Source organism: Jaculus jaculus, chromosome 9, assembly GCF_020740685.1.
Source record: "Jaculus jaculus isolate mJacJac1 chromosome 9, mJacJac1.mat.Y.cur, whole genome shotgun sequence".
In the NCBI taxonomy this organism is placed as follows: Eukaryota; Metazoa; Chordata; class Mammalia; order Rodentia; family Dipodidae; genus Jaculus; species Jaculus jaculus.
The window spans coordinates 89,215,200-89,241,861 of record NC_059110.1 but is presented as its reverse complement, the minus strand read 5'-3'; the positions used below and the strand labels follow the sequence as shown (position 1 = coordinate 89,241,861).

Below are 26,662 nucleotides of genomic sequence, written 5' to 3'. Positions count from 1 at the left end.
TTAACTAAGCCATCTCCCCAGTCTTTTGACCCATATTTCTGTGTGCATTCTGTGTGAACTGTGACCACTGTACTTTTTTGTTTTCTTTTTTTCGAGGTAGGGTTTCCCTCCAGTCCAGGCTGCCCTGGAATTCACTATGGGGTCTCAGGGTGGCCTTGAACTCCTGGCGATCCTCCTACCTCTGCTTCCCTAGTGCTGGTATTAAAGGTCACCAATTTTTCACCATTCCCTTTACTCTTCACAAATATTACTATCATTGTTTATGCTTACAGGTTTGCCTGACAGACCTCTTAGGATATATTTATTTATTCAGTTAAAATAGTGCATATAAAGTACTAAGTTCCATTCCCAGCACTGCAAATAAAAAAAATTACAAACAATTTTAACAGTCCCGTGTGTATTCCAGAGATTTGCAGTGATAGCTTGGAGCTTTTTATTTTGTCTTTTAGACCTGGAACTCATGGTGATCCTCCTGCCCTTGCTTCCAGAGTGCTGGGATTAAAGGCATGTGCTACCATGCTGACCACCTTATAGGTTTTATATCTCATAGTTCCAAAATAGAACAGCTAGGGCTGGGGAGATGGCTCGGTGGATAAGGTGCTTGTTATGCAAGCATGAGGCCCTGAATTCAAATGTCCAGCATGCGCCACCTTGTGCATCTGGTTTATGTGGGTACTGAGGAATCAAACCTGGATCCTTAGGCTTCGCAGGCAAATGCCTTAGCTGCCAAACCATCTCTCCAGCCCTAATTTTATTTATTTGAGAGAAAGAGGCAGAGAAAGAGAATGAGAATGGGCATACCAGGGCCTCTAGCAGTTGCAAATGAACTCCAGACACGTGTCACCTTGTGCATCTGGCTTAAATGGGTCCTGAAGAATCTAACCTGGGTTCTTTGGCTTTGTAGGCAAGTAAGTACCTTAACTGCTATGCCATCTCTCTAGTCCAGCCTTTTATTTCAGTAGCCCAGGCTGGCTTGAAACTGATTGTGACCTTGAATTCCTGATCCTTCTCCCTGTATTTCTAGAATGCTGGCATTATATAGTCTTGTTCCACCACACTTAAATATGTGTAGTTTTGGGGGGCAAACCTAGGGCTTCATGCATGCTAGGCAAACACTCTTACCAAACTTTGAAGCTGGGTCTTTTTTTTTTTTTTTAATTTGGATTTTTGAGGTAGGGTCTCACCCTAGCTCAAATTCACTATGCCTTAAATTCACTACAATCCTCCTGCCTCTGCCTCCCAAGTGTTGGGTTTAAAGGTGTGTGCCACCATGATGGGCTTTTTACTTTTTTGTGTGGTACGGGGATGGAATCTAGGTCCTCACATGATTGACAAGTTTTATACCATTCGAGATACTGTATCTCTGGTTTTCATTTGGGGGGGGGGGGACAGGGATACAAGGTCTCAAAATTGCCCAATCTGGTCTTCTGGTCACCCTCCCTAGAATTCCTTTGTTGTTGTTAGGTTCCCCCTTTCCCCCCCCCCCCCCCCGTTTTTAGAGGTAGGGTCTTGTTCTAGCCTAGGCTGACCTGTGTAGTCTCAGAGTGGCTTTGAACTCATGGTGATCCTCCTACCTCTGCATCACAAGTGCTGGGATTAAAGGCATGTGCTATCATGCCTAGCCTAAAATGGAAATAAAATAAAGCCTGGGAGAGAGACCCTATCTTGAAAAACCTAAATAGTCAAGGTCCTTAACTGCTAGAGCCATCTCTCTTAACCCATAAACCAAAGTAAAATAAAGTCAAAACAAAAAAGCACATTGCCAGCTATAATCCCCAGCACTTGGGAGGCTGAGGCAGGTGTACTTAGACTGTTATAAATGAAAGAAAAAAAAATAGCAATGGCTGGAGAGATGGCTTAGCAGTTAAGCGCTTGCCTGTGAAGTCCAAGAACCCTGGTTTGAGGCTTGATTCACCTGATGCACAAGGTGGCACATGCATCTGGAGTTCGTTTGCCATGGCTAGAGTCCTGGCACTCTCATTCTCTATCTCTTGCTCTCAAATAAATAAATAAAAATAAGAAAAACCAAGGGGGGGAGGACATAAAAAATATGTAGCAAGTTTTGGGAGCATACAGGGCATTCAACTCCCAAGAATGCACAGCAATGTAAGCATTACTGTATACAAAGAGCAAAATTGTTATTTTTTTCTTTAACAGTTTCACCTTTTTTGAGTTAGCATTGGCTACTGACCTTAGACTGCAGCATACATGCGTCTTGTATGGTTACATCCCAATAAAATCCATAAACTGGGTTGGAGAGAAGGCTTAGTGGTTAAGGCACTTGCCTGCAAACCCAAAGGTCCCCAGGTTTAATTCCCCAGGACCCATGTAAGCCAGATGCACAAGATGGCACATGTGTCTGGAGTTCCTTTGCTGTGGCTAGAGGTCCTGGTACACCCTTCTTTCTTCACCTCTCTCAATTAATAGGTAATAAATAAATTAAAAAAGAAAAACCAAAAATGAATAAAAAATTTAAAAAGCTGTAATGTGAAGACATCCCTTAAGGAAAATGCATTTAATACATTCAACCTATTATTTGGGCTGCTGTGTAGCAGTATCGCAACATGATCAAGATTCCTGACCAACAGAACTGTTACTGCTACTACCCAGCCTCCTGGGATTTGTGCCATATACCACTAGCTCAAGACATAATAAAGTTGTAGTTTTTACTGAATCCAACTTAACAACTTCATACCATCGAATCACTGTACGTCAGGTACTATTTGGATGTAACTCTGAATTTACATTTACTTTGAGTTACTACTCTCTGAGCTTTTTGAAGCACAGATAATTCTTGTTTGCTTTCAAAACAATCTTAGAGGCTACAGAGTGAATTCTAGGACACACTGAGACCCTGCCGCAAAAAAAAAAAAAAAAAAAAAAGAGGGAGAAGAAAAACATACACAACCAAAGACGGATAGCTGTTTGATTAATGTTGACTTTGCTTTGAACTATATATTTAGAATATTTGTTTTGTTTATTTTTATTAACAACTTCCAGGATTATGAAAAATATACCATGGTAATACCTTTCCTCACCCTATATTTAAAATCTTAAAGTGGGCTTGGTGCCATATGCCTTGAATCCCAACACTGGAGAGGCAGATCGAATGATCACCGAGAGTTCAAGGCTACCCTGAGATTACATAGTGAATTCCAGGTCAGCCTGAGCTAGAGAGAGACCCTTCCTCGGAAAAAAATGAAAAACCCACAAAAGACAAAACAAAAAACTCTTAAACAGATATAACTCAATGGTAGAGCAGTTGCTTAGCATGTTCAAGACCCCTATGTTTAATCTTAGATTTACGGTAAATGGCATATTAGCTGTAACTGATGAAAGCACTATTTCATGTTAATTTTTTTGATTCCTTATTACTCCTGACTCACTTAGACTAGCTGAATTGTTTTGTATCCAAAAACTTAGTGCACATACACCATACATACACCATAATGGAGCGGAAAAAACAGACTACAGCTTTTATATTATTGAACTTTATGTACAAAATCATTTGATTTCAAATAAACATTTAATGTAAAAACAAACGTTCTTTTAAACTGAATTTTTTTTTACATCCACTGTACCATTCAAATGCTTTATCATCATACACGATTTCTTCAAAATCTGTTATCAAGGGTACATATAGAAAAGCATTTTTTTATAAATAGAAACAAAGGGATTTTTCAGCTTTTATTATAAGATGACATAAAAAGTTTACTCAACAAAAGTAATTTCATTACTATTTGGGGGAGGGAATCACCAACTTTTTGTGCAAACAATGCTAGCCTTCTTTTAAGCATTAAGAGCATAACTGCTTAAGAAATGACATAAGCGATAATTCTACACCTACATCTCCCCTAAAATAATCTATTTTTTTTTTTTACATATGTGCACAGCTTTAGCAAATTAAAGCCCGAGAGAAATGCTCAAAACCCATTACCCAGAGGCAAAATGATAGTTTAGTGGAAATCCTCATGGGGAGAGCTTACCAGCCAAGGAGTCTGTAACGAAAGCTGCAGTTTCCCTCTTTCCTATTTTTAAACACAAAAATCAATGACTAAGAACTTAATACTGGATGACAAATCACATCCACACTATTAGTTAAATAGTCTCACAGTTAAACACATCTTAAGGACCAACCAAACCAGTATTTACATTTTATAAATTTCTGAAGACACCATTAGAAAGCTTATATATCCCTTCACTAAACAAAATAGGGAACTGCATCTGATGGTGGTGGAATGAGATTAAAAAATTAAAAATACCAGTATTTACAGCAGCATTGATCCTTTATAAATAAAGAATATGAAAATGCAATATCTTTAAAGGACAATAAAAAATTGAGGTGATGTTATTCAACCACAGTGCTTGGAGTTGGAATAAAAACCTATTGGTGCTTACTAATATTCCAGTAGTGAAACTGCTTTCTGTTGGAAAAAAAATCCAACCGCAAATATGTGCGTAAAACACATAACACAGGGCAAATTGCTCAAAACAGTTCAAGTCAGCTTATCTGCATCAGATATTCTAATCATTAAGTACATTACAAAGACATCCTTGCCAAGAAAAAAACCAGGTATAACATTTTCTGGTTCATTTTTATAGAACACTCCCCTCAAAAGTGGCATCTTAAAAATCTCAACCTTGTTCTTCCCTTGCTTGACAATCCTAATAAAAAGATGTGTACTGCTGAATTTAGCATGTGATTACCTAATTGAAAATAAAAAAAGAAAAGAAAATATTCAAGTTTAAAAAAATTGTCGGGTAAGCAAGCACTAAAATTCTCCACATGAAAACCAATGTTCAGTAACCCTTATGACACACATGACATCTCACTGTCAACGTGAAAAATTAACATAATTTCAAACAGGCATAAGATGAAGAAGTGCTACTTTAAAATTGTCAAATGAACTTAATGAATGTAAAATATCTTGCCTTGTAGTATTTCATTGAAAATTAATAGTGATTTCAAAGTCAAGGATCATAATTTGTTTGCAAGTAATAATGCAACAAATTCACAAAAATCTCCAATTCTAGACCAGGGAGTTGTATTTCAAACTTCCCTCCCTAAGAATATTATCTCATAATTACAAAGTAGAAAAACAGCCAGTCACGAATGCAAAAAGCATTAATTTAAATTTGAAATAATTTCTAGAATAACTCAATAGATTTCATATTTTTTGCAGTTACAAGTACTCTCCTTCAAGTGCTGCTTTTCACGCTCGACCTAAAAACTTTAATGACATAAATACAAGTGAAAACATGTAATGCTGCATAATGAAGCAAAGTAGACCCTGATATAAATATCCTTGTTGAAATCATTTACTTCACCTAACAGTGCCTGTTTGGAATCCATAATTTAAACAAAACAAAACAAAACAACTCTTCCTAGAGGCTGAATTCTCTAGAATGCAATTTCAGTGTTTGTCCATAAAATGGAATTAGGTATTTTCAAAGTTTCTGTTTTTTGCTCTGTTTTGAAACTCCTGAGACACCATCTGTTTCCAAAGGTTTCTCTCTTGAGTTAATTTCACTAAATCCATTTGCTGTCCCATGTTGTTCCTCAGTTATTTCTTCATTTGCAGGGGAAACAGATTCTCCTTGTTCTAATTTTTGCTGCATTTCACGAAGCTTGGTAACAGCTTTATCTATTGACATTATGCTAATAAGATTAAAGTCATGCATGCTGACTAGATGAAGCATAAAGTTTCGACATAAATTCTTCTTAATTATTTTCTGTCCATAATTTTCTACAAACAGCATACAGGCATGATTCATTTGATTGTCAGCAATAAACCTATTAAAAAAAAAAAAACAAACATTAAGATTACCTAGCATTTTGATGAAATGCAATTATTAACTACAGAAGACTCAAGATTATATTCAAAGTTAGTGAGTAATTTAATAAGTAGTAAGACTGCAGTGGAAGAGATGCATTCCCCAAGTAAACTAACTACTTTAGAAATTAAACAGGACTCAACTACTAGCCACTTTAAAATAAAATTCTATAAGTTACACTTGCAGATTTGAATCAAGGAATTGAAACAGAATGGTCTCAATCTCCTCTAGAACAAAAAGTAATTTATTGATATTTTATCCATTTTTGTAGTACAAAAGATTGAACCCCTTGATTTCCAAGTAAGTACTTTTGCTTCTGAAGTCTATCCCCCACCTATAATTGTTCTTGAAAGTAGAATATCAGGACATAAAGAAAACCACAACCAACCTTCTACATACCTACTTTATCTATGACTCAGGTGTTAGTGTCTAGAACCAGAACCAGGAATATTATCTGTAAAGGGCCAGATACTACATACAGTACATTTTCCAAGCCATATGTGATCTATCTCTTTGATTTTTCACTATGTAGTCTCAGGATGGTCTCAAATCCACCATGGACCATCCTACCTCTGCCTCAGAGTACTGGGATTAAAGGTTTGTGCCATCACACCTGGCTAAATCTCTTTTTAAAAATGTAAAGGAGCCAGGTTCAGTTCACATGGGAAATTCATCTACTGATAGATAAGAGAGTCAAACCCTTCATGCCTTTAATCCTAGGAAGATCACTGTGAATTTATGGCCAGTTTGGGACTACATAGTGAATTACAGGTCAACCTGGGCTAGAGTGAAACCCTACCTTGAAAAACCAAAAAATAAAAAATACAAAATTGGGAGCTGGGGCACGGTGGTTCATGCCTTTAACTCTTAATACTCTGGATGACTGAGACCACACAATGAATTCCAATTCAGCCTGGAGTAGAGCAAGACCCTATCTTGAAAAAGCAAAAGCAAGGGCCCTCAGCTAGGCATGGTGCTGCACACCTGTAATCCCAATATTCAAGAGGCAAAAAGAGGGCTGGGAAGGACTCAGGTTCTATCCACCCATGTAAACCAGCTGCACATGGACACACCCATGTCTAGTTCATTTGCAGTGGCTAGAGATTCTACAGTGCCAACTCTCTTGATCTGCCTCTCTAATAAATAAAAACAAAATGAATAATAAAAACTTTTCCTTTTTTTTTTTTTGGTTTTTTGAGGTAGGGTCTTACTGTAGTTCAGGATAAACTGGGATTAACTATATAATCTCAGAATCCTCCTATCGCTGCCTCTCAAGTGCTGGGATTAAAGGTATATGCCACCGCATCTGGCATATAATAAAAAGAACATTTTGAGGCTGGAGAGAGGGCTCGGTGGTTAAAGGTATTTGCTTGTGAAGCTTGACAGCCAAGGCTCAGTTCCCCTGTAAAACCAGAGCACAATGTGGCTGTCCCTGACATACCTATCCTTTCTTTTTCAAAGAAATGAAAATACTGGATAAACAACAACTTTTAGACTAGAGTGATATTTAGCATAAAGAAATTATGAGGCTTTTGGGTAAGATGGTGCCATCCAGCCTAGGGAGGAATTTAAGCAAAACCACAGCAAAATACACTCTTCTGAAAAGTGAAGGAATACAGGTTATTCTTAGACAAAGTGGAGACCAAGATCCACCAAAAAGGAGGAAAAGACCAGAATCCCACTGAGGTGCTTGCACCCAGATTCGTGCACCAGCCTGGCACTGCCCCATCAGGCACACCAAGAGGCAGCAGCAGAAACGAAACAAGGAGATTTTCCAGCCTCATCAGCCTTCTTGCAAAGTCAAGAAATCTGAAGGAAAGACAGCTGAAATCATATAAGGAGCTACTGAATGGGATATACACGAAACTGCGTGAGCAACTCCAGAATTCTGCACTCTTCCATCCCCCAACCATTAGAACCCTGAGCCTCCGGCACTCAGCTACCAGTGGCAGCACAGCTGATTAGAACTCCAGCGTCACAGCACAGCACAGAGGGATCGAGGTGAGCACTCAGCATTGGTGAGACTGGAAGCCACACCAAAAGGTAACAAGGCCAACTGACAAAAAAACAGGTACATAGGCCTGCATTGGAAGAACTAATCTCTCCATGTCAGGGGAATCTATGGGATACATATTCTTAGTTATTTACCACGTTCAATTAAACTGTATTTGGGGGTTGAATATTGTTGCCTTTGATGTTTATATATTTGTTAGGGCCTTTGTCTTTTGCTTGTCATTATTGGGGGCCGGTCTGATTCAGATCCAAGCTGACCTGGAACCCAATTCACAACAGAAATCTCTATCTCCCAGATAATCAGATTAAGGGTATAGAACAACATATAAGACTATGTTTGTTTTAATCCCCACATTTGCACACCCTGCGCTGTTTTTTATTGAATGTGTATATTGCTCAGTTGAAGTTCAGAATTTGCCAGTAAATTGTTCCACCCAGTCCACTAGAATACTTGCTTAGCAAGTAAACTCAACACCTAGGATTATTTTTGCGGCTGGATTGGGGTACAAGCAAGCGATACACCTAGCACCTTAAACTCATATCCTGAGAGTATATAAAGGTAGATCGCCATTATCTTAGAACACTACAGATAAGTAGAAAAACGAAGCACCAAATCAATTCCGGATGCAAAATTCGCTACATTATAATACAAGAAACACAAAGAATCAAGATAAAACAATCCCACCCAAAATTATAAATTCATCAAAAATGATCACCAATGAAACTGTTTTAGATGAAAGGCCTGACAAAGATTTCAAAAAAAATGATTGTACCAGGAAATCAAAATAGAAATGAAAATTAATCAAAAGAGAAAACAAAGGAATTAAAGAATAAAGTGAAAAAGAACACAGGAAACCACCTTAATGAAATAAGGTCATTACAAGACATGAGTAAGAAAATAGAAATACTGAAGCAAAACCAGGTTGAAATTCTAGCTCTGAAAAAAATACACACACACACACACACACACACACACACACACACACAAAAAAAAAAAAAATGTAGAAAAGTCTCACCAATAGAATAGATGAAGGAGAGGACAAACTAATAGGAAGATATGAATGAGAATTTCAAGATATCTGGGACACTACGAAAAGATCAAACAAGAATTCAGGGTATAATAGAATTTCAATCTAGAGGCTTAGTAGGCATTTTCAACAAGATCACAAAAGAGAAATTTCCCCAAACTGGAAAAGAAATGCCAAAGCAGATATAAGAACTTTTAGAACACCAAACAGACAAAACCTGGAAAGAATTTCTCTTTCCCACGTTATAATTAAACTAGCAAACATACAAACCAAAGAAAATATATTGAAAGCAGTTAGAAAAATCAAGTTACATACAAAGGCAAGCCCATCAGGATCACAGCAGATTACTCAACACAAACTTTATAAGCCAGAAGGGCTTGGACTGTATTCCAAGTTCTGAAAGATAATAACTGCCAACCAACCAATGTTACTTTATCCTGCAAAGCTATCCATGAAACAGATGGAGAAATAAGAATATTCCACAACAAAAGCAGGTTAAAGGAATATTTGAAGACAAAACCAGCTCTATAGAAAATACTTGAAGGAATTGTTCATGCTGAAAAGAAAGCAAAACACACACAGGAGGAAATAGGAAAAAATAAACTATACTCAAATAACAGTTAAAACAAGGAAATAAAGGGAAAAAAGGAAGCACTACAAAATAAGAATGGGGAGAAAACCTTTCAATGGTAACTTTTTTTTGGCGGGGGGGGGGGGGGAGTTTCGAGGTAGGGTCTCGCTCTAGCCCAGGCTGATTTGGAATTAACTATGGAATCTCAGGGTGGCCTCGAACTCACAGCAATCCTCCTACCTCTGGCTCCTGAGTGCTGGGATTAAAGGTGTGCGACACCATACCCAGCTTTCAATGATAACTCTTAATATCAATGGCCTCAATGCCCAAACCAAAAACACAGGCTTGCAGACTGGGTTAAAAGGCAAGATCCTGCCATTTGTTACCCCCCGGAAACTCATCTTTCAATAAAAGATAGATACTGTCTTAGTGTGAAAGGATGGAAAATGGTTACTTCAAGCAAATGGGCCTAGGAACAGGGGTTGCTATCCTAGTATCTGACAGATAAACTTCAAAGCAACAGTAGTGAGGAAAGATACAAAAGGTCACTTTATACGGATTAAAGGCACACTCCAACAGGAGGACATTACAATCCTAAACATATATGCACCTAACATGAGGGCTCCCAATTTCATCAAACATACACTATTAAACTAAAGTCACAGATAATACCAAACAAAATTATAGTGGGTGACTTCAATACCCTACTCTCATCAATTGACAGGTCATCCTGGCAAAAAAACATAGACACATCTGGATTAGAATGATGTCATGGAACAAATGGACCTAAAAGATATCTACAGAGCATTCCATCCAAATACTGCAGAATACACATAGATTTCAGCAGCACGTGGAACATTCTCTCAGGTAGACCATACATTAGGACACAAAGCAAATCTCAATACAGGAAAAGTGAAATAATCCCTTGTACCCTATCTGACCACAATGGGATCAAACTGCAATAAGAAAAACTGCAGGGCATACAAAAATTCATGGAGACTAAGCAGTACACTACTGAATGATGAATGGGTCATTGAAGAAATCAAAAAGGACATCAATAAATTCATAGACTCAAATGACGACTAGAATACAACATACCACCTTTGGGACACAATGAAGGCAGTCTTAAGAGGGAAATTTATAGCTCTGAGTGCCTGTATTAAGAAATTAGGGAAGCCGGGTGTGGTGGTGCATGCCTTTAATTCCAGCACTTGGGAGGCAGAGGTAAGAGGATTGCCATGAGTTCAAGGCCACCCTGAGATGACAGAGTTAATTCCAGGTCAGCCTGGACCAGAGTGAGACCCTACCTCGAAAAACCAAAAATAAATAAATAAATAAAAAATAAATAAATAAAAAGAAATTAGGGGAACTGGGAAATGGCTTAGTGTTTACAGCCTTGAACTCTGAAGCCAAAGGATCCGGGTTCGAATCCCCAGAATGCACGCAAGCCTGATGCACAAGGGGGCGCTCATGTGGGCTAGAGCACCTGTGTGCCCATTCCCTGCCTCCGTCCCTTCCTTTTCCCTATCTGTCTCTTTCTCATATTTAAAGAAGTAAAATGTTTTCCAGTTGTGGTGGCGCACGCAGGTAGGATATTGCTGAAGAGGTGGATCAGGAGTTTGAGGGGCTACACATTTAGCTGGGTGTGGTGGCGCACGCCTTTAATCCCAGCACTCGGAAGGCAGAGGTAGGACTGCCATGAGTTCAAGGCCACCCTGAGATGACACAGTTAATTCCAGATCAGCCTGGACCAGGTAAGCCCCACCTAGAAACCCCCCCCCCCCAAAAAAAAATTAGAAAGGTCTCAAGTAAACAACCTAATGCTTATCCTTAAAGCCTTGGAAAAAGAACAAGGCAAATCAGTAGACAGGAAGAAATAATAAAGATTAGGGCAGAAATTAATGAAATAGAAACCACAAAAAAACCCCAAAAATCCAAAGAATCAATGAAACAAATCTTTAAAATCTTTAAAAGGATATGTAAGATTGATAAATCCTTAGCAAATCTGACTAGAAGAGAGAAGAGACAAAAATCAATAAAATCAGAGATGAAAAAGGCACCATTACAACAAATACCAAAGAAATCAGAAAATCATAAGGACATACTTTAAGAATATAAGCCTCTAAGTTTGAAAATCTGAAAGAAATGGATGATTTCCTTGACTCATATGACCTACCAAAATTAAATATGAAGATGAGATAAACTATTTAAATAGACCTGTAACAAGTACTGAGATCCAATCAGTTATAAAGTCTCCTAAAAAAAAAAAAAAAGTCCAGGCCCATATGGATTCACTGGTGAATTTTAAGTATATTTTATTTATTTATTTATTTAATTGAAAGAGAAAGAGGCAGAGTGAGAAAGAAAATGGGCACGCCCGAGCTTCCAACCATTGAAAATGACCTCCAGATACATGCGCTGCCTGTGCATTGGCTCACATGGGTCCTGGAAAATCGAACTGGGATTTTTTTAGCTTTGCAGGCAAAAAGCTTAACTGCTAAGCCATCTCTCCAGCCTTCACTGGTGAATTTTATCAGACCTTCATAGAAGAACAAATACCAACGCTTCTCAAACTTTTTCATAAAAAAAAGAAGGAATTCTACCAAACTCCTTTCATAAAGCCAGCATCAAAAAAGAACAAAAAAAGAAAAATTACAGACCAATCACCTTCATGAACATAGATGTAAAAATTCTGAATAAAATATTGGCAAACAGAATACAAAAATATATCAGAAAGAGTATTCACTCTGGCTTTATCCCAGGGACGCAGGGATGGTGTAACATGCAAATCGATAAGGTAATGCATCACATAAATGGTCTGAAGGACAAAAATCACATGATCATCTCAATAGATGCAGAAAAGGCATTTGACAAAACCCAACATCATTACATGGTAAAAGTATTACAAAGACTGGGAACAGAAGGAACATATCTCAACATAACAAATGCTATTTATGATAAACTTGAAGCTTTACCACTAAAATCAGGAATAAGTCAAGGGTGTCCACTGTCCTCACTTTGATTTAATATGGTACTGGAAGTCTTAGCCATAGCAATAAGGCAAGAGACACTCATAAAAGGGATACAAATTGGAAAGGAAGAGATCAAATTATCATTATTTGCAGTTGACATGATTCTATACATAGAAGACCCTAAAGACTCTACCAGCAAACTGTTAGAGCTGATAAACACCTATAGCCATGTAGCAGGTGGGAGAGAATATATCCCTGATACTGAAAACCTACAACAGGGGTAAGTCATGAGCCCTAGGAGTGTAATGACTGCTGCTATCTGGCTACATGTATATACTGTGCTCACCAAACTGTCCAGTAAGCAATTCTCTTAACATTCATACCCATATATTAATGCCACTCTCATTTTTGGCTAGAGAACCTTCTCTTTTCAGATGGCAGTGACCTTGATTTGACTCAGGAGGCACCATGGTGCTGAGAAGTGACAGAGTGCTCAGCACCGAAATATCTCAATCACATCTTCCATGGCTCAGGGACCATTGCGGAAAAGGTGGCAGAAAGAACGTAAGATCCAAAAATGGCCTGGATATCCATGACCTCGCAGTGCCTGACACTACCTATGCAAGACCATCATAATAGGAAGAAAAGATCATGACATCAAAAGACCGATTTAAATCCCAGCACTCGGGAGGCAGAGGTAGGAGGATCGCCAAGAGTTCAAGGCCATCCTGAGACTACATAGTGAATTCCAGGTCAGCCTGAGCCAGAGTGAGACCCTACCTCAAAAAACAAACAAACAAAAAAAAAAAAAGACCGATTTAGAGGGGAAGGGGATATGATGGAGATTGGAGTTTCAAAAGGAAAACATGGGGAGAGGGAGGGAGTTACCATAGGATATTGTTTATAGTTATGGAAGTTGTCAATAAAAAACTATTAAAAAAAAGTAAAAAGAAATTATTAGTTGGGTGTGGTGGTGCACACCTTTAATCCAAGCACATAGGAGGATCACTGTGAGTTCTAGGTCACCCTAAGACTACACAGTAAATCAGTCTGAGCTAGAGTGAGACCCTACCTCCAAAAGCCAAAAAATAAATAAATAAAAATAAAAGAAAGAAATTATTAGAAACTTAAATAAGATTCAAACAGTAAATCTTTTGTTATTACCATAATCTTTGAAGTGTCTGAAAAGACTGTAACTGGGACAAATTGCCCAGTGGGGTTAAGGTATTTGCTTACATAGCCTAATGACCCGAGTTCTATTTCCCAGTACCCATATACAGCCAGATATACAAATTGGCCCATATGTCTGGAATTAATTTATAGAGGTTGGAGGCCCTGGCATGCTCTATTCTCTTTGTCTCTCTTGTTTCTATCTCTATCTCTATCTGCTTGCAAATAAGTGAAGAAAACATACTTGGGCTTGGTCGTGCATACCTCCAATCTCAGCATTTGAGAGGCAGTGGTAGAATCACTACAAGTTCAAGGCCAGCTTTAGACTGCATAATGAATTCCAGGTCACCCTGGGCTGGAGAAAAGCATTCCTCAAACTCCCTCCACCACCCCCCAAAAAGATTCAAACATAGGGATCTATAAGACTGCGATGGTAGTCTTATGTCTACAGCCACAGTGTAGAGGCACAAGAGGATCAGGATGTCAGATCATTCTCAGCTAAATATATGAAGCCCCTGTCTCAAGAAAGAGAGGAAAAAACAAAAACAAAAAACAGGACTGGGAAGATGACATAACAGTTAAAGGCATTTGCTTGCAAAACCAGGCAGCTGGGGGCTCAATTCCCAGGCCACTCATATAATCTGGATTCAAAATGTGACAGAAGTGTCTGGTGCACATTTGCAGTAGCAAGAGGTCCTGGCGCTCATGTGCAAGCACACACACTTCTGTTTATAAAAGATAAAACAATGTTCTAACAGATTTACAGAATATTAAAAACACAAATAATGAAGTGTTTAGAAATACTCTACCCATGCTTCATGACATGGAGATTCCATAGTTTCATTACTTCTTTCTCCCCTTCATTAACATCAGAAAATTCTTCAATTTGCTAAAGAAAAAAGAAAACACCTGTTAATTGTAGAATATAAATGGTACTTCTATGAAAAACAATATTTAAAGCAGAATGTTTTGGAACTGAAAGTAATAAAATGGAATTTCCTAAAATGAGCTTCTACTTAAGCAATACTGTCAAAAAGGAAATCCTACCGGGTGTGGTGGCTCACACCTTTAATTCCAACACCTGGGAGGCAGAAGTTGGATCGTTTTGAGTTCCAGGCCAGTCTGGGACTTCACAGTGAATTCCAGGTCAGCCTGGGAAAAATGAAACCCAACCTCAAAAAACCAAAATGGGGAAAAATGTAATTCCAAAGCACAGAAACTTACATTAAGTATAGAAATGAAAGTACCTAATACAAATTCACCTGAAGAAAACTAAAAATTCCTTACTTGGTAATAATGTTCTAAGTGCCATAATTACAAAAAATGGTTCCTTCCTGGATTTCTCTAGGAAAAAATGCTACAGTAAACCAAAGGTCTTCTTCATACTATGCTGTGTGTGTGTGTGTGTGTGTGTGTGTGTGTATTTTACCTTTTTTTTTTTATTTTAGGGAAAGAGAGAAAGAGAATTGGTGCACCATCAGCTATTGCAATTGAACGCCAGACGCTTTTGCCATCTAGTGGGTATGTGTGACCTTGCACTGCCCTCACCTTTGAATGTCTGACTTATGTGGGATTTGGAGAGTCGAACATTGGTCCTTATGCTTTGCAGACAAGCACCTTAATTGCTAAGCGATTTCTCTAGCCTCCTTATATTTTTAAATATTTTTATTTATTTGAGAGAGAGAGAGAGAGAATGGATATGCCATAGCTCTGGCCACACTGCAAATGAACTTACGATGCATGCACCTCTTTGTGCATTTGGCTTACATGGATCCTGGAGAATCGAGCCTGGATCCTTTGCCTTAATTACTAAGCCATCTGTGCAGCACATACTATGCAATATTTTCAAACAAAATTCATTTAATAATAAAATTCTCCATACACTGTTCATAATGATGAAGATGAAAATGATAATTACTGTAATGGTTTTTTCTCTTAGCCATTCTGGATCCTTTTCATCTTCACTGTCTACTTCCATTTCTTGAGGACGGAGAGGTAAGCAGGTATCACTGTGAAAATACAGGCGATTGTGGCCACTGCTGTATGTTCTTTGCTGTTCTACTTCTCCATCTTCAGACTCAAGAAATTCAGACATGCTTGCTTTTGTTCGTTTTGGTCTAATGAAAAAAAAAAAAAATAATGTTGATGGAATATGCCCTCTCCATTTATATCATGGAACTTCTCAAATTGGCGAATTGTTTTCTTTCTATACAAAATGCAAAGTAGATCTATTACTCTTACATACTAATTTCTCCCAAATACTGAAGATCAAAACCAAGGCTTCTATCAAACTACTCAAGTTCTCTCCTACTGAACCACATTCCTAACCCTCCTATCAATTCCAAGATCAAAGATTTAAATATTAGTTGGGCGTGGTGGCCTACACCTTTAATTCCAGCATTCAGGAGGCAGAGGTAGGAGAACTGCTATGAATGCGAGGCCACCCTGAGACTACAGAGTGAATTCCAGGTAAACTCAGGCTAGGGCAAACTGGGCTGGCAGGGTTTGCAAAAATGTACCTTTAACTAATGAACCATCTCTCCATCCCCCCAAATTTTTATTTTTCAGGTTTTACAAAGATAAAACTTTAATCTCAGTAGTCAAATCTGCTACTATAAATCCATAAACTTTCAGTATAAAGCCTAGTGAAAAAAGAAGTAATCTATTATTTCAGGAGACCATCCTGTAGAATGTGACAGGGACCAAATACATTATGCAGCCCAGAGTACAACCCTTCAATGCTGGCTCCTATGACGGTATGCACATAATCATTTTTACTAGAGAACCACTGAGGCAGTAGTGACTTTTTTTTATTGTTGTTGTTTTGAGGTAGGGTTTCACTCTAGCCCAGGCTGACCTGGAATTCACTATGTAGTTTCAGGGTGGCCTCGAACTCACGATGATACTCCTGCCTCCTGAGTGCTCGGATTAAAGGCATGCAACACCACGGCTGGCTAGTGACTTTTTAACAGGACCTTGAGTTTGATCCTCAACAGTACAATAAAAGCAACTTGGGAGAAATGATAAAAAGGAAAACCCCAGTAGAAATAGGATCATAGGAGGGTTATCAAATGTCATACCACCTCAAAGACTTAACTAATACTGAAATAATGATTTCCATCAAAGTACCAGCTTTAAGATGTGTGTGGTGGTACATGCCTTTAATCTCAGCACTTGTAGGCTAAGGTGTAGAAGTTGTTCAAGGCCAGGCTAGGCTACAGTGAGACCCTGCCTCAAAACAAAGCAAAACAAAACAAAACAACAAAGCAAAGCAACACAAAAGAAAAGGAAACAAAATAAAACACTTACTTTGTCTTCCCTTTGCATTTGCAACATCACTAAAAGCCAGAGAAAATCTACTGTACATTTTTACCTACCTGCACACAAGAATGTGTGTGATAGGTGTTCTCTTTACTGGTCCATTTCGACTAAAAGCAAATCCAGGTTGGCGATGAATATCCTGAGGGTTTCCTGCATAGGAGCCATCATAACATTCATTGATAGAAACATCTATCCTAGCACCTTTTGGATGATACTGTAACAAAAAAGAAGAGTATTTAGGAAAAGAAAATATTCATTATCCTATCATAAATACCTATTTCTCCAATTTAGTTAAGAACGTAGGAACTAGTTATGGGTTCTTAATGTTTTAAAAACTAAAATAAGCCAGGTGTGGTGGCACATGCCTTTAATCCTAGCACTTGGGAGGCAGAGGTAGGAGGAATGCCATGAGTTCAAGGCTACCCTGAGAATACAGATAAATTCCAGGTCAGCCTGGGCTGGAGGGAGACCCTACTTCAAAAAACAACAACAACAAAAATAAGCCAGGCAACCAGATTGATGAACAGGATGCGAAAAATCTGAAATTAAGAAAAAATGTGGGGCTGGAGAGATGACTCAGTGGTTAAGGTTCTTGGCTGCAAAGCCTAACAACCAATTCCCCAGTACCCATATAAACCTGATGCACCAAGTGGCAAATGAGTCTAGAGTTGGTTTGTAGTGGCTAATGCCCTGGTGTGCATTCATATTCTCTCTCTCTGCATGTAAATCAAAATATTAAAAAATAGGTGGGCATGGTGGCACACGGCTTTAATCGGCAGGAGGATTACCGTGAGTTGGAGGCCACCCCGAGACACCATAGTGAATTCCAGGTCAGCTTGGGCTAGAGGGAGACCCTACCTTGAAAAACCAGTAATAATAATAATAATGGGACTAGAGGACCCATGGTTGATTCCCCAGTACCCAAGTGAGCCAGATGCACAAGGTGGCATATGCATCTGGAGTTGTTTTGCAGTGGCTAGAGGCCCTGGGGTCCCCATTCTGTCCCTCTCAAATAAGTAAAAAATATGTTTTTTTAAAGCTGGGTGTGATGATGCCAGCCTGAAACTACACAGTCAAAGCTAGACAGAGACCCTACCTCAGGAAAACAAACAAACAAACAAACAAACAAAAAAACCAGGGAACGTGCTGCACACCTTGAATCCCAACACTCAGGAGGCCAAGGAAAGGGGATCGCCATGAGTTTGAGGCCAGCCCCAGAATACATGTAGTGAATGACACGTCAGCCTGGTCTAGAATAAGACCCTACCTGGAAAGCCAAAAGAAAGAAAAAAATGTGCCAGGCATGGTGGCACACATGTTTAATCTCAGCACTTGGGAGGCAGAGGTAGGAAGATCACTGTGAGTTTGAGGCCACCCTGAGACTACAGTGAATTCCAAGTCAGTCTCAGCTAGAGTGAAATCCTACCTTGAAAAACCAGGAAAAAAGAAAAAAAAAAAAAAAAGAAAGAAAAACTGTGGTCCAGGCATAATGGCTCATATGTGCAACCATAGGACATGGGAAGCACAGGAAGGAGGATTGCTCCAAGTTTGAGGCCAGTTGGACTAGATAGTCTCAGGCTAGCTGGAGCAAGAAAGAGTAAAAGTGGTTTAAAGAAACCAAAACAGAGCTATGGTCCAGCAGTATTAGGGATGAATTTGAACTCTGTTCAGCACACATATAAGTAGTTGTATGTAGTCACACATGCCTGTAATCTAGTACTAAGGATGGGCAGAGACAAGACAATTGCTGGTGTTCTCTTGTCAGGTAGTCTGACCAAAAGAGAAAGCAAATAACCACAATGGGCTGGAGAGATTGCTTAGCAGTTAAAAGTGCTTGCCTGACAAGGCAAAGGATCCAGGTTCAATACCCCAGGACCCACATAAGCCAGATGTACAAGGTGGAATATGCATCTGGAGTTCATTTGCAGTGGCTGGATGCTCTGGCACGCCCATTCTCTCTCCCTCCCTCCCTCTCTCAAGTAAATAAACAAATAAAAATAATTTTATTTATTTATTTTGGTTTTTCGAGGGAGGGTTTCACTGTAGTCCAGGTTGACCTGAAATTCACTATGTAATATCAGGGTGGCCTTGAACTCACCGCGATCCTCCTACTGCTGAGCCACCACACCCGGCTTAAAATACTTTAAAAAAAAAGAAACCAAAAACACTGTAACACACAGACACATAAAAGGTAGCTCCAAGCTCAGGAAGAGTCTATGTCAAGGCAACAATGTGGAAGAGCAATGGAGGAAAACATCAGATCATTTCCTTTAGCCTCTTCACATGTCAAGTTATCTAGGAAATGCAGGCATTCTGCTATTTTAGTATTTTAGGTTATGTGGTTTTACATATAATGTACAATTCTTGTTAAAAAAAAATGAACATTTACTTACTACATAGTTGAAAATGAACCTGCTGTGACAGAGTTTAAGATGCTTGAGTAAACTGTACAGTTTTCGGCAGTTGAGAGTGCACCAAGGGCAATGCAGGTCATCTCTTGCTTCAGTCTGTTGTCTCGTGTTGTTGTTATAAAGAAACTTAAAAACAAAAACCATCAAGTCCACAACTTGTACATGTACATGTATCTGGCTTCAATATCATATCTAAAAATTGTTAAATTTATAATTTATGTTCTTTCTATTCAAATATGCCAAAAAAATCAGATACAGCATACAAAGAAATATTTCATGATTACTCAAGGTCAGCAATATTTACCTGATAAAATATTCTTAATTTCTGCCGGTTTTCATTCGAAGTATCTTTTTCTTTTCTTGTTTGCAGATCTGTAGTCAATGTTTCCTTAACAGCTGAAACACATACTTTTGTATTTAATAAATATACTTCCTTTACGCATCTTGTTCCTTTATTTCCTAAACCGTAATAAAATAACTCACTGTACATTTCAAGCACTTTGAGGACATGGAGTTTTTTCTTTAGCAGGGAGTTGGGATACTGTAAATGAACTCAAATCCTCATGTATAGTAGGCAAATGATCTACCACTGAGCAAATATCTCTCTGCCATTACTGTTTTTACTTTTAGTTTTTGTAGCAGAGTCTTGCTACATAGCCCAAGTTGGGCTTGAAATCATATCTTTTTTTTTTTTGTTTTTGTTTTTGTTTTGCGAGGTAGGTTCTCTTTCTGGTCCAGCCTGACCTAGAATTTCTGGAATTAACTATGTAGTCTCATTCATGGTGTCCTTGAATGCATGGAGATCCATCAACCTCTGCCTCCCACATGCTGGGATTAAAGGTGTGTGCCACCACACCTGGCCACTATGTGCTTATGTGGCTCCTGGGGAATTGAACCTGAGTCCTCTGGCTTTGCAGGCAAACACCTTAACTGCTAAGCCATCTCTCCAGACCTTGAAATCATATTCTTAAAACATCAACTTCTGAAATCCTAAAATTATAGCAATGGGCCACTATGTTCTACTAAGTCTAGAGTTTTTTTAATTTGTTTTGTTTTTCAAGGTAGGGTCTTGCTCTAGGCTAGGCTGACCTGGAATTCACCATGTAGTTTCAGGGTGGCCTCGAACTCACAGTGATCCTCCTCCCTGTGCCTCGCCAGTGCTGGGATTAAACGTATGCACCCCCACGCCCAGCTAACTTAAAATTTCATTTTTATTAGAAAGGTCCCAAGACCACTTGCCACAGCAAATGAACTCCAGATGTATATACCACTTAGTGCATCTGGCTTTACAAGCAAGCATCTTTTTTTCTTTTTTTCTATTTATTTATTTGAGAGCGACAGACACACAGAGAAAGATGGGGGAGAGAGAGAGAGAATGGGTGCGCCAGGGCTTCCAGCCTCTGCAAAGAACTCCAGACGCGTGCGCCCCCTTGTGCATCTGGCTAACGTGGGACCTGGGGAACCGAGCCTCAAACCGGGGTCCTTAGGCTTCACAGGCAAGCACCTAACCGCTAAGCCATCTCTCCAGCCCACAAGCAAGCATCTTTAACCACTGAGCCATGTCCCTAGCTCAAGTATCAATGTAAAGCAGTGAGCAGGCATGCATGAAGTGATGGGCTTATCAGGAAGTAAAAACTGTATTAAAATGACTTCAGGGCTGGAGAGATGGCTTAGCGGTTAAGCGCTTGCCTGTGAAGCCTAAGGACCCCAGTTCAAGGCTCGGTTCCCCAGGTCCCACGTTAGCCAGATGCACAAGGGGGCGCACGTGTCTGGAGTTCGTTTGCAGAGGCTGGAAGCCCTGGCGCGCCCATTCTCTCTCTCCCCCTCTATCTGTCTTTCTCTCTGTGTCTGTCACTCTCAAATAAATAAATAAAAAATTTTAAAAAAAAAAAAAAAAAGAGTTTTAAAATGACTTCAAATCCAAAAGATAGTCATTGAAGATTTTAGTGTTTTCCTTCAGACTCAAGAGAAAGCAAAACAAAAACCTCACACAGCTGGGCGTGATGGCGTTCGCCATTAATCCCAGCATTCAGGAGGCAGAAGCAGGAGGATCACTGTGAGTTTGAGGCCACCCTGAGACTACATAGTGAATTCCAAGTCAGCCTGGACTAGAAAAAAAAAAAAAACAACCTTACCCTATCTCACATATACTATTTTGTAGTTTAGCTTTTATTTACTTAGCTGACATGTATATTACTTATTTCACTGGTTTTAGAGTATTCTGATAAGTACACAAACCACTATTTAGGAAAACCTTCTCCAAAAGATTTAATCTATTACAGTGACCTGCACATACGAATGCACAATTGGGGGCTAGAGAAATGGCTTAATGCTAAGGTGCTTGCCTGCAAAGCTATGGGACACAGGTTTTATTCCCCAGCATCCATGTAAGCCAGATGTACATGGTGGTGCTTGTGTCTAGAGGCCCTGGCACACCCATTCTCTCCCTTTCTCTCTATTTGCCTTTCTGTGTCTCTCAAATGAATAAATAAAAAATAAAACATTTTAAAAAAGAATATATAATTGTTCAGTGTCAAAGATGACTTCTGCTTTCTTGAAACAGATCATGACACTTAGATGCCCATCAACATTATGTCATGGATAGTTGAGAAGCTTGTGAAGCTCCAAACCCTCCCTGAGGAGTCATTACCAAGTCATGGATGCTGGGAGGGGGAGAGACATTTCCTTCAGTGGCACAGAAATTGGTAAGTTGCTCATGTGCCCTTCAATTATCCTCAACCCACACTTAAGCAAGCAACCCTAATTATGTACTCAGTGATCAAAAGACAAGAAAGAAGGAATACTTCGTAAGAAGGGTTTCAGCGTTAGATGTTTCAGAATAGGAAGTGAATATCATCAAAATACATTTTATACATGTGCAAAAATTATCAATAAAGAAATTTTCAAAACTACTTAATATCAAGGACAGTGTTCCCATTGGCCAAATGTAAAAAAAAGCTCAAATGCTTTTTCTATTTTTGTCTTTGCAGTTTTGGGGATTAAACCTAGGTAGGACCTTTTGTATGTAGGAAAGCACTCTACCACTGAGCTACATCCAGCCTAATGCTTTCACACTTTAAAATGTACAGAAAAGTGTCCATTCTCTTCTCTCTGCCTCTTCCTCTGTCTCTCTCTCTGTCTCTCAAATAAATATATAAATAAATAAAATATACATTTTTTTAATTTATAGAAATGTGAGCATGGTGGCATACAACTTTAATCCCAACATTTGGGAGGAGGATTCCTGTGAGCTCAAGGCCACCATGAGATAACATGAATTCCAGGTCAGCCTGGTCTAGAGTGAGAACCTACCTAGAAAAACCAAAAACTTTAAAAAAGTACAGAAAATCTTTTTAAAACAGATGGAAGGTTAAATACACATTTTATAGCATAAAACATTAACTTTGAAACCATTATTTTGATAGCAATGGTATTTTTACCAATAGTTTGTGTAGGCTTAACTGAACCAGGCTTGTTTTCTTGATGGAGACTCTCGGAATTTCTAGTGGCAAGTGGCTTGGCAATTGGAGCTGTAGATTTATCATTTGTCTCTCCTGTCCAACGCAGAGTGAACTGCAATGTAGGTCCCTGAGAAAATGTTTCAAATGGAGGCAGTCTCTAAACAATAAAGAACATGAAAAGAGTGAAGAGTCACATAATGACCTGAAATATCAACATGGGCTTGATTTAATCAACACATTTTCTTTTAGGGCTGGAGAGATGGCTTAGCAGTTAAGCGCTTGCCTGTGAAGCCTAAAGACCCTGGTTCAAGGCTCGACTCCCCAGGACCCACGTTAGCCAGATGCACAAGGGGCACACACATCTGGAGTTTGTTTGCAATGGCTGGAAGCCCTGGCACGCCCATTCTCTCTCTCTCTCTACCTCTTTCATTCTTATTCTTAATCTCTCTCATATAAATAAATTAATTAAAAAAATTTTTAAAGGCCTAGAGAGAGAGCTTAAAGGTTAAAGCACTTGCCTATGAAGCCCAAGGACCCAGATTCAAAACCCCAGTACCTACATGAGCCAGATTCACAAAATGGCACACATGTCTGGTTGATTTGTAGTGGGTAGAGACCCTGGAGGACTCATTCTTCCTGTCTCTTTCTCTCAAATAAATAAATAAAGAATAAACTATATAGCATGGTCCAAAAACTGCTGGGCACACACTTTTAATCCCAGCACTCAGGAGGCAGGGGTAGGAGGATCACTATGAATTCAAGGCCATCCTGAGAATAAAGAATAAATTCCAGGCCAGCCTGGGCTAAAGTGAGACCCTACCTAGAAAAACAAAACAAACAAACAAACAACAGCAAAAACAAAAAACCCTAACATTCTGGGTTTGATTCCCCAATACCCACATAAAGCTTGGCTTTCAGGTCAGCCTAGTCTAGCGCAAGACCATACCTTGGAAAAACAAAACAAAAAGACAAACAACAACAATTTTTTTTTTTTAAAGGCTGAATTACTGCTATGTGGAAATAATGACCCAACAGATAGAATATTTTTTTCATTTTCTTGGCTGTGTGGCCTAAACTTGCCATTTTAATGTCTAATATTCCCAAGTAATGGAATTACAGGTGTGTGCTATTATGCCCAGCTCATATTTTTTAAAAGGCAGAAACCAAAGGTATCAGGGAAACCTACTCTATTATGTGTTTTGCTGGAAAACAACCACTCTCTAACTGGACTGGTTCTACAGGACAGAATACATACCTGGTACAGAAAACCTAGTCAAAAACCTATGGTGGGAGAGGTCATATAAGCCCTAGGGTAGTACGGCCTGCTGTTGTCTGGATAAATTCATCTATTATGCTCATCAAATTAGGCCATTATCAATTTTCTTTTCTTTTTTTGTAGGGTATCACTAGTTCAGGCTGCCTGGAATTCAGTCTTGGGGTGGCCTTGAACTCATGACAATTGTCCTACCTCTGCCTCCCGAGTGCTAGGATTATAAAGGCATGTGCCACCATGCCCGGCTCTAGCCATTATCAATTTTCAAAAGAGTGAGGTTCTGTGAAAAGTTAATTAAGATCAAATATCAGGGCTGGAGAATTGGCTTAGCTGTTAAGGCATTTGCCTGCAGAGCCAAAGGAACCAGGTTCAATTCCCCAGGATCCACATAAGCCCGATGCACAAGGTGGCTAAGGCCCTGGTGAACCCATTCTCTCTCTCAAATAAATAAATAAAATGTTTTTTTAAAAAAGCTGAGCATGGCGGTGCGCGCCTTTAATCCCAACACTGGAGAAGCTGAGGTAGGAGGACTGCTGTGAGTTCAAGACCAAACTGAGACTACATAGTGAATTCCAGGTCAGCCTGGGCTACAGTGAGACCCTACCTCGAAAAACCAAAAGAAAAAAAAAAAATTCAGTACTGGAGAGATGACTCAACAGTTACAGTGCTTGCCTGCAAAGCCTTAAGACCTAGGCTTGATTCCCCAGAACCCACGTAAGCCAGATACACATGGTAGTAACATGCAACTGGAATTTGTTTGCAGTGCCTAGAGGCCCTTGCATTCCTAGTCACAAGGTAACACATGAGACTGCAGTTTGTTTGCAGTGTCTATAAGCCCTGGTGTACCATTCTGTCTCTATCCCTCCCTCCCTCTCTGTCTCAAATAAATTAATTAAATTCACCAGAAGTGGTGGCACACACCTTTAATCCCAGCACTCAGGAGGCCAGCCTTGTCCAGCCTGTACTAGAGTGAGACTTTTAATTTTGGGGGTGAAAAACAGCAAGATAGGGCTGAAGCAATGGCTTAGTAGTTAAGGCATTTGCCTGCAAAGCCAAAGGATCCCAATTTGACTCTCTAGGACCCATGTAAGCCAGATGCACAAGGGGGCCCATACAACTGGAATCCCATTTGCAGTGGCTGGAGGCCCTGGTGTGCCCAATCCCTTTCTCTTTTTTTCTCTCTCAAATAAATTAAACACACACACACACACACACACACACACACACACACACACACCTACTTTTTTTTTAAATAGCAAGACAAAGTTGGGCATGATGGTAAACACCTACCCTGACTGATGATATCCTCCCTACCTTGGGGAAAGAGGAGATCTGATTTTTCTTAACTCACTTTTCTTATTCAGTTTTTGGTTTTCTGAGACACAGAGCTTTGTCCAGCCCAGGCTAGTTTCAACCTTATGATCTTGCTTCTACTTTCTCAATGCCAGAATTATTGGCATTAATGAGCTACCATAACTGGTTCACTGACATTTATTTTGGTACTAGCAATTGAATCCAAGAGCCCTGATATGCAAGCAAGCAGGAATCTACCACTGAACCACATACCACAAGCTTCTTATTACTGATGTGTAAAACTCATGTGTTCATAATACAACCACATTATCAATGTCACATAGTCCATCTTTTCCCCCTCTACTGCTGGGAATAAAATCCAGGGCGCCAAACAGGCAAGCACTCTACCACTGAATCACAACCCTCACCACCCCCCAAACCCAATGCTTAGAAACAAAGCAAGAGCTCTATATATACTAGGTAACTACTTTACTATTGAGGTTATACCCCAACCTAATTTGTGTTGTTACAGTTGTTAACAGTTCTGATTTCAGGTTGTTTTTTGAGATTGGGTCTTACTAAATATAAATACCTCAGGATAACCTTGAACTTATGACCCTTCTGTCTGTGCTTCCAAACAGTTGTGTGCTACCATGCCCAGTCTACATTTCTGTCCTTAACTTTTTTTTGTTTGTTTGGTTAGTTTTTCAAGGTTTCACTCTAACCCATGTTGAACTGAACTGTGCAGTCTCAGGGTAACTTTGCATGGCAATCCTCCTACCTCTGCATCCGGAGTGCTGGGATTAAAGGTATGCACCACTACACTCATCTTATTTTTACAGTCTTATAGTACAGAGATTATTAATTTTTTTCCTTTTGGGGGGGGGGTTGAGGTAGGGTCTCACTGTACCCAGGCTACTATGTAGCCTCAGGGTGGCCTCAAACTCATGCAATCCTCCTACCTCTGCCTGCCCAATGCTGGGATTAAAGGTGTGTGCCACCATGCCCGACTAATAATGGCTAATTTTAATATAGTTTTTTTACTTTGTGTTCCTTGAAGTGTCTTCCCCACCACAAAATTTTACTAATCTAGCCTTCCGTTTTTTCTTAAGGTATGTAGCATTCATTTTTACATTTATGTTCATCAGATTTCTGAAATTTATTAGGCCTTAATATATGTGCAGACAGCTGAAGACCAATTTTGCCACAACTAACAACTATTCTTTCTCATACAAACCTGTACTATTACCTACATTTCAAATACACATAAAACTATTCAAGAATGATGCATTAGTGATTTGATTAACAATACTT

General features: G+C 39.3%; 1 protein-coding gene across 1 annotated transcript in view; it reads right to left on the bottom strand.

Moving 5' to 3' along the window:
- Positions 1-3,475: 3,475 nt before the first annotated feature.
- Positions 3,476-26,662, bottom strand: part of Suz12 (SUZ12 polycomb repressive complex 2 subunit) — a 69,041-nt gene continuing 45,854 nt past the window's right edge. Inside the window, exons 10-16 of the mRNA XM_045159104.1 lie at positions 22,762-22,939; positions 19,626-19,717; positions 19,304-19,447; positions 16,967-17,124; positions 15,508-15,706; positions 14,399-14,478; positions 3,476-5,794 (exon numbers count right to left, since the gene is read on the bottom strand). Coding sequence (XP_045015039.1) covers positions 5,449-5,794; positions 14,399-14,478; positions 15,508-15,706; positions 16,967-17,124; positions 19,304-19,447; positions 19,626-19,717; positions 22,762-22,939 — 1,197 coding nt within the window. The 3' untranslated portion in view covers positions 3,476-5,448. The remainder of the gene's footprint in view (positions 5,795-14,398; positions 14,479-15,507; positions 15,707-16,966; positions 17,125-19,303; positions 19,448-19,625; positions 19,718-22,761; positions 22,940-26,662) is intronic.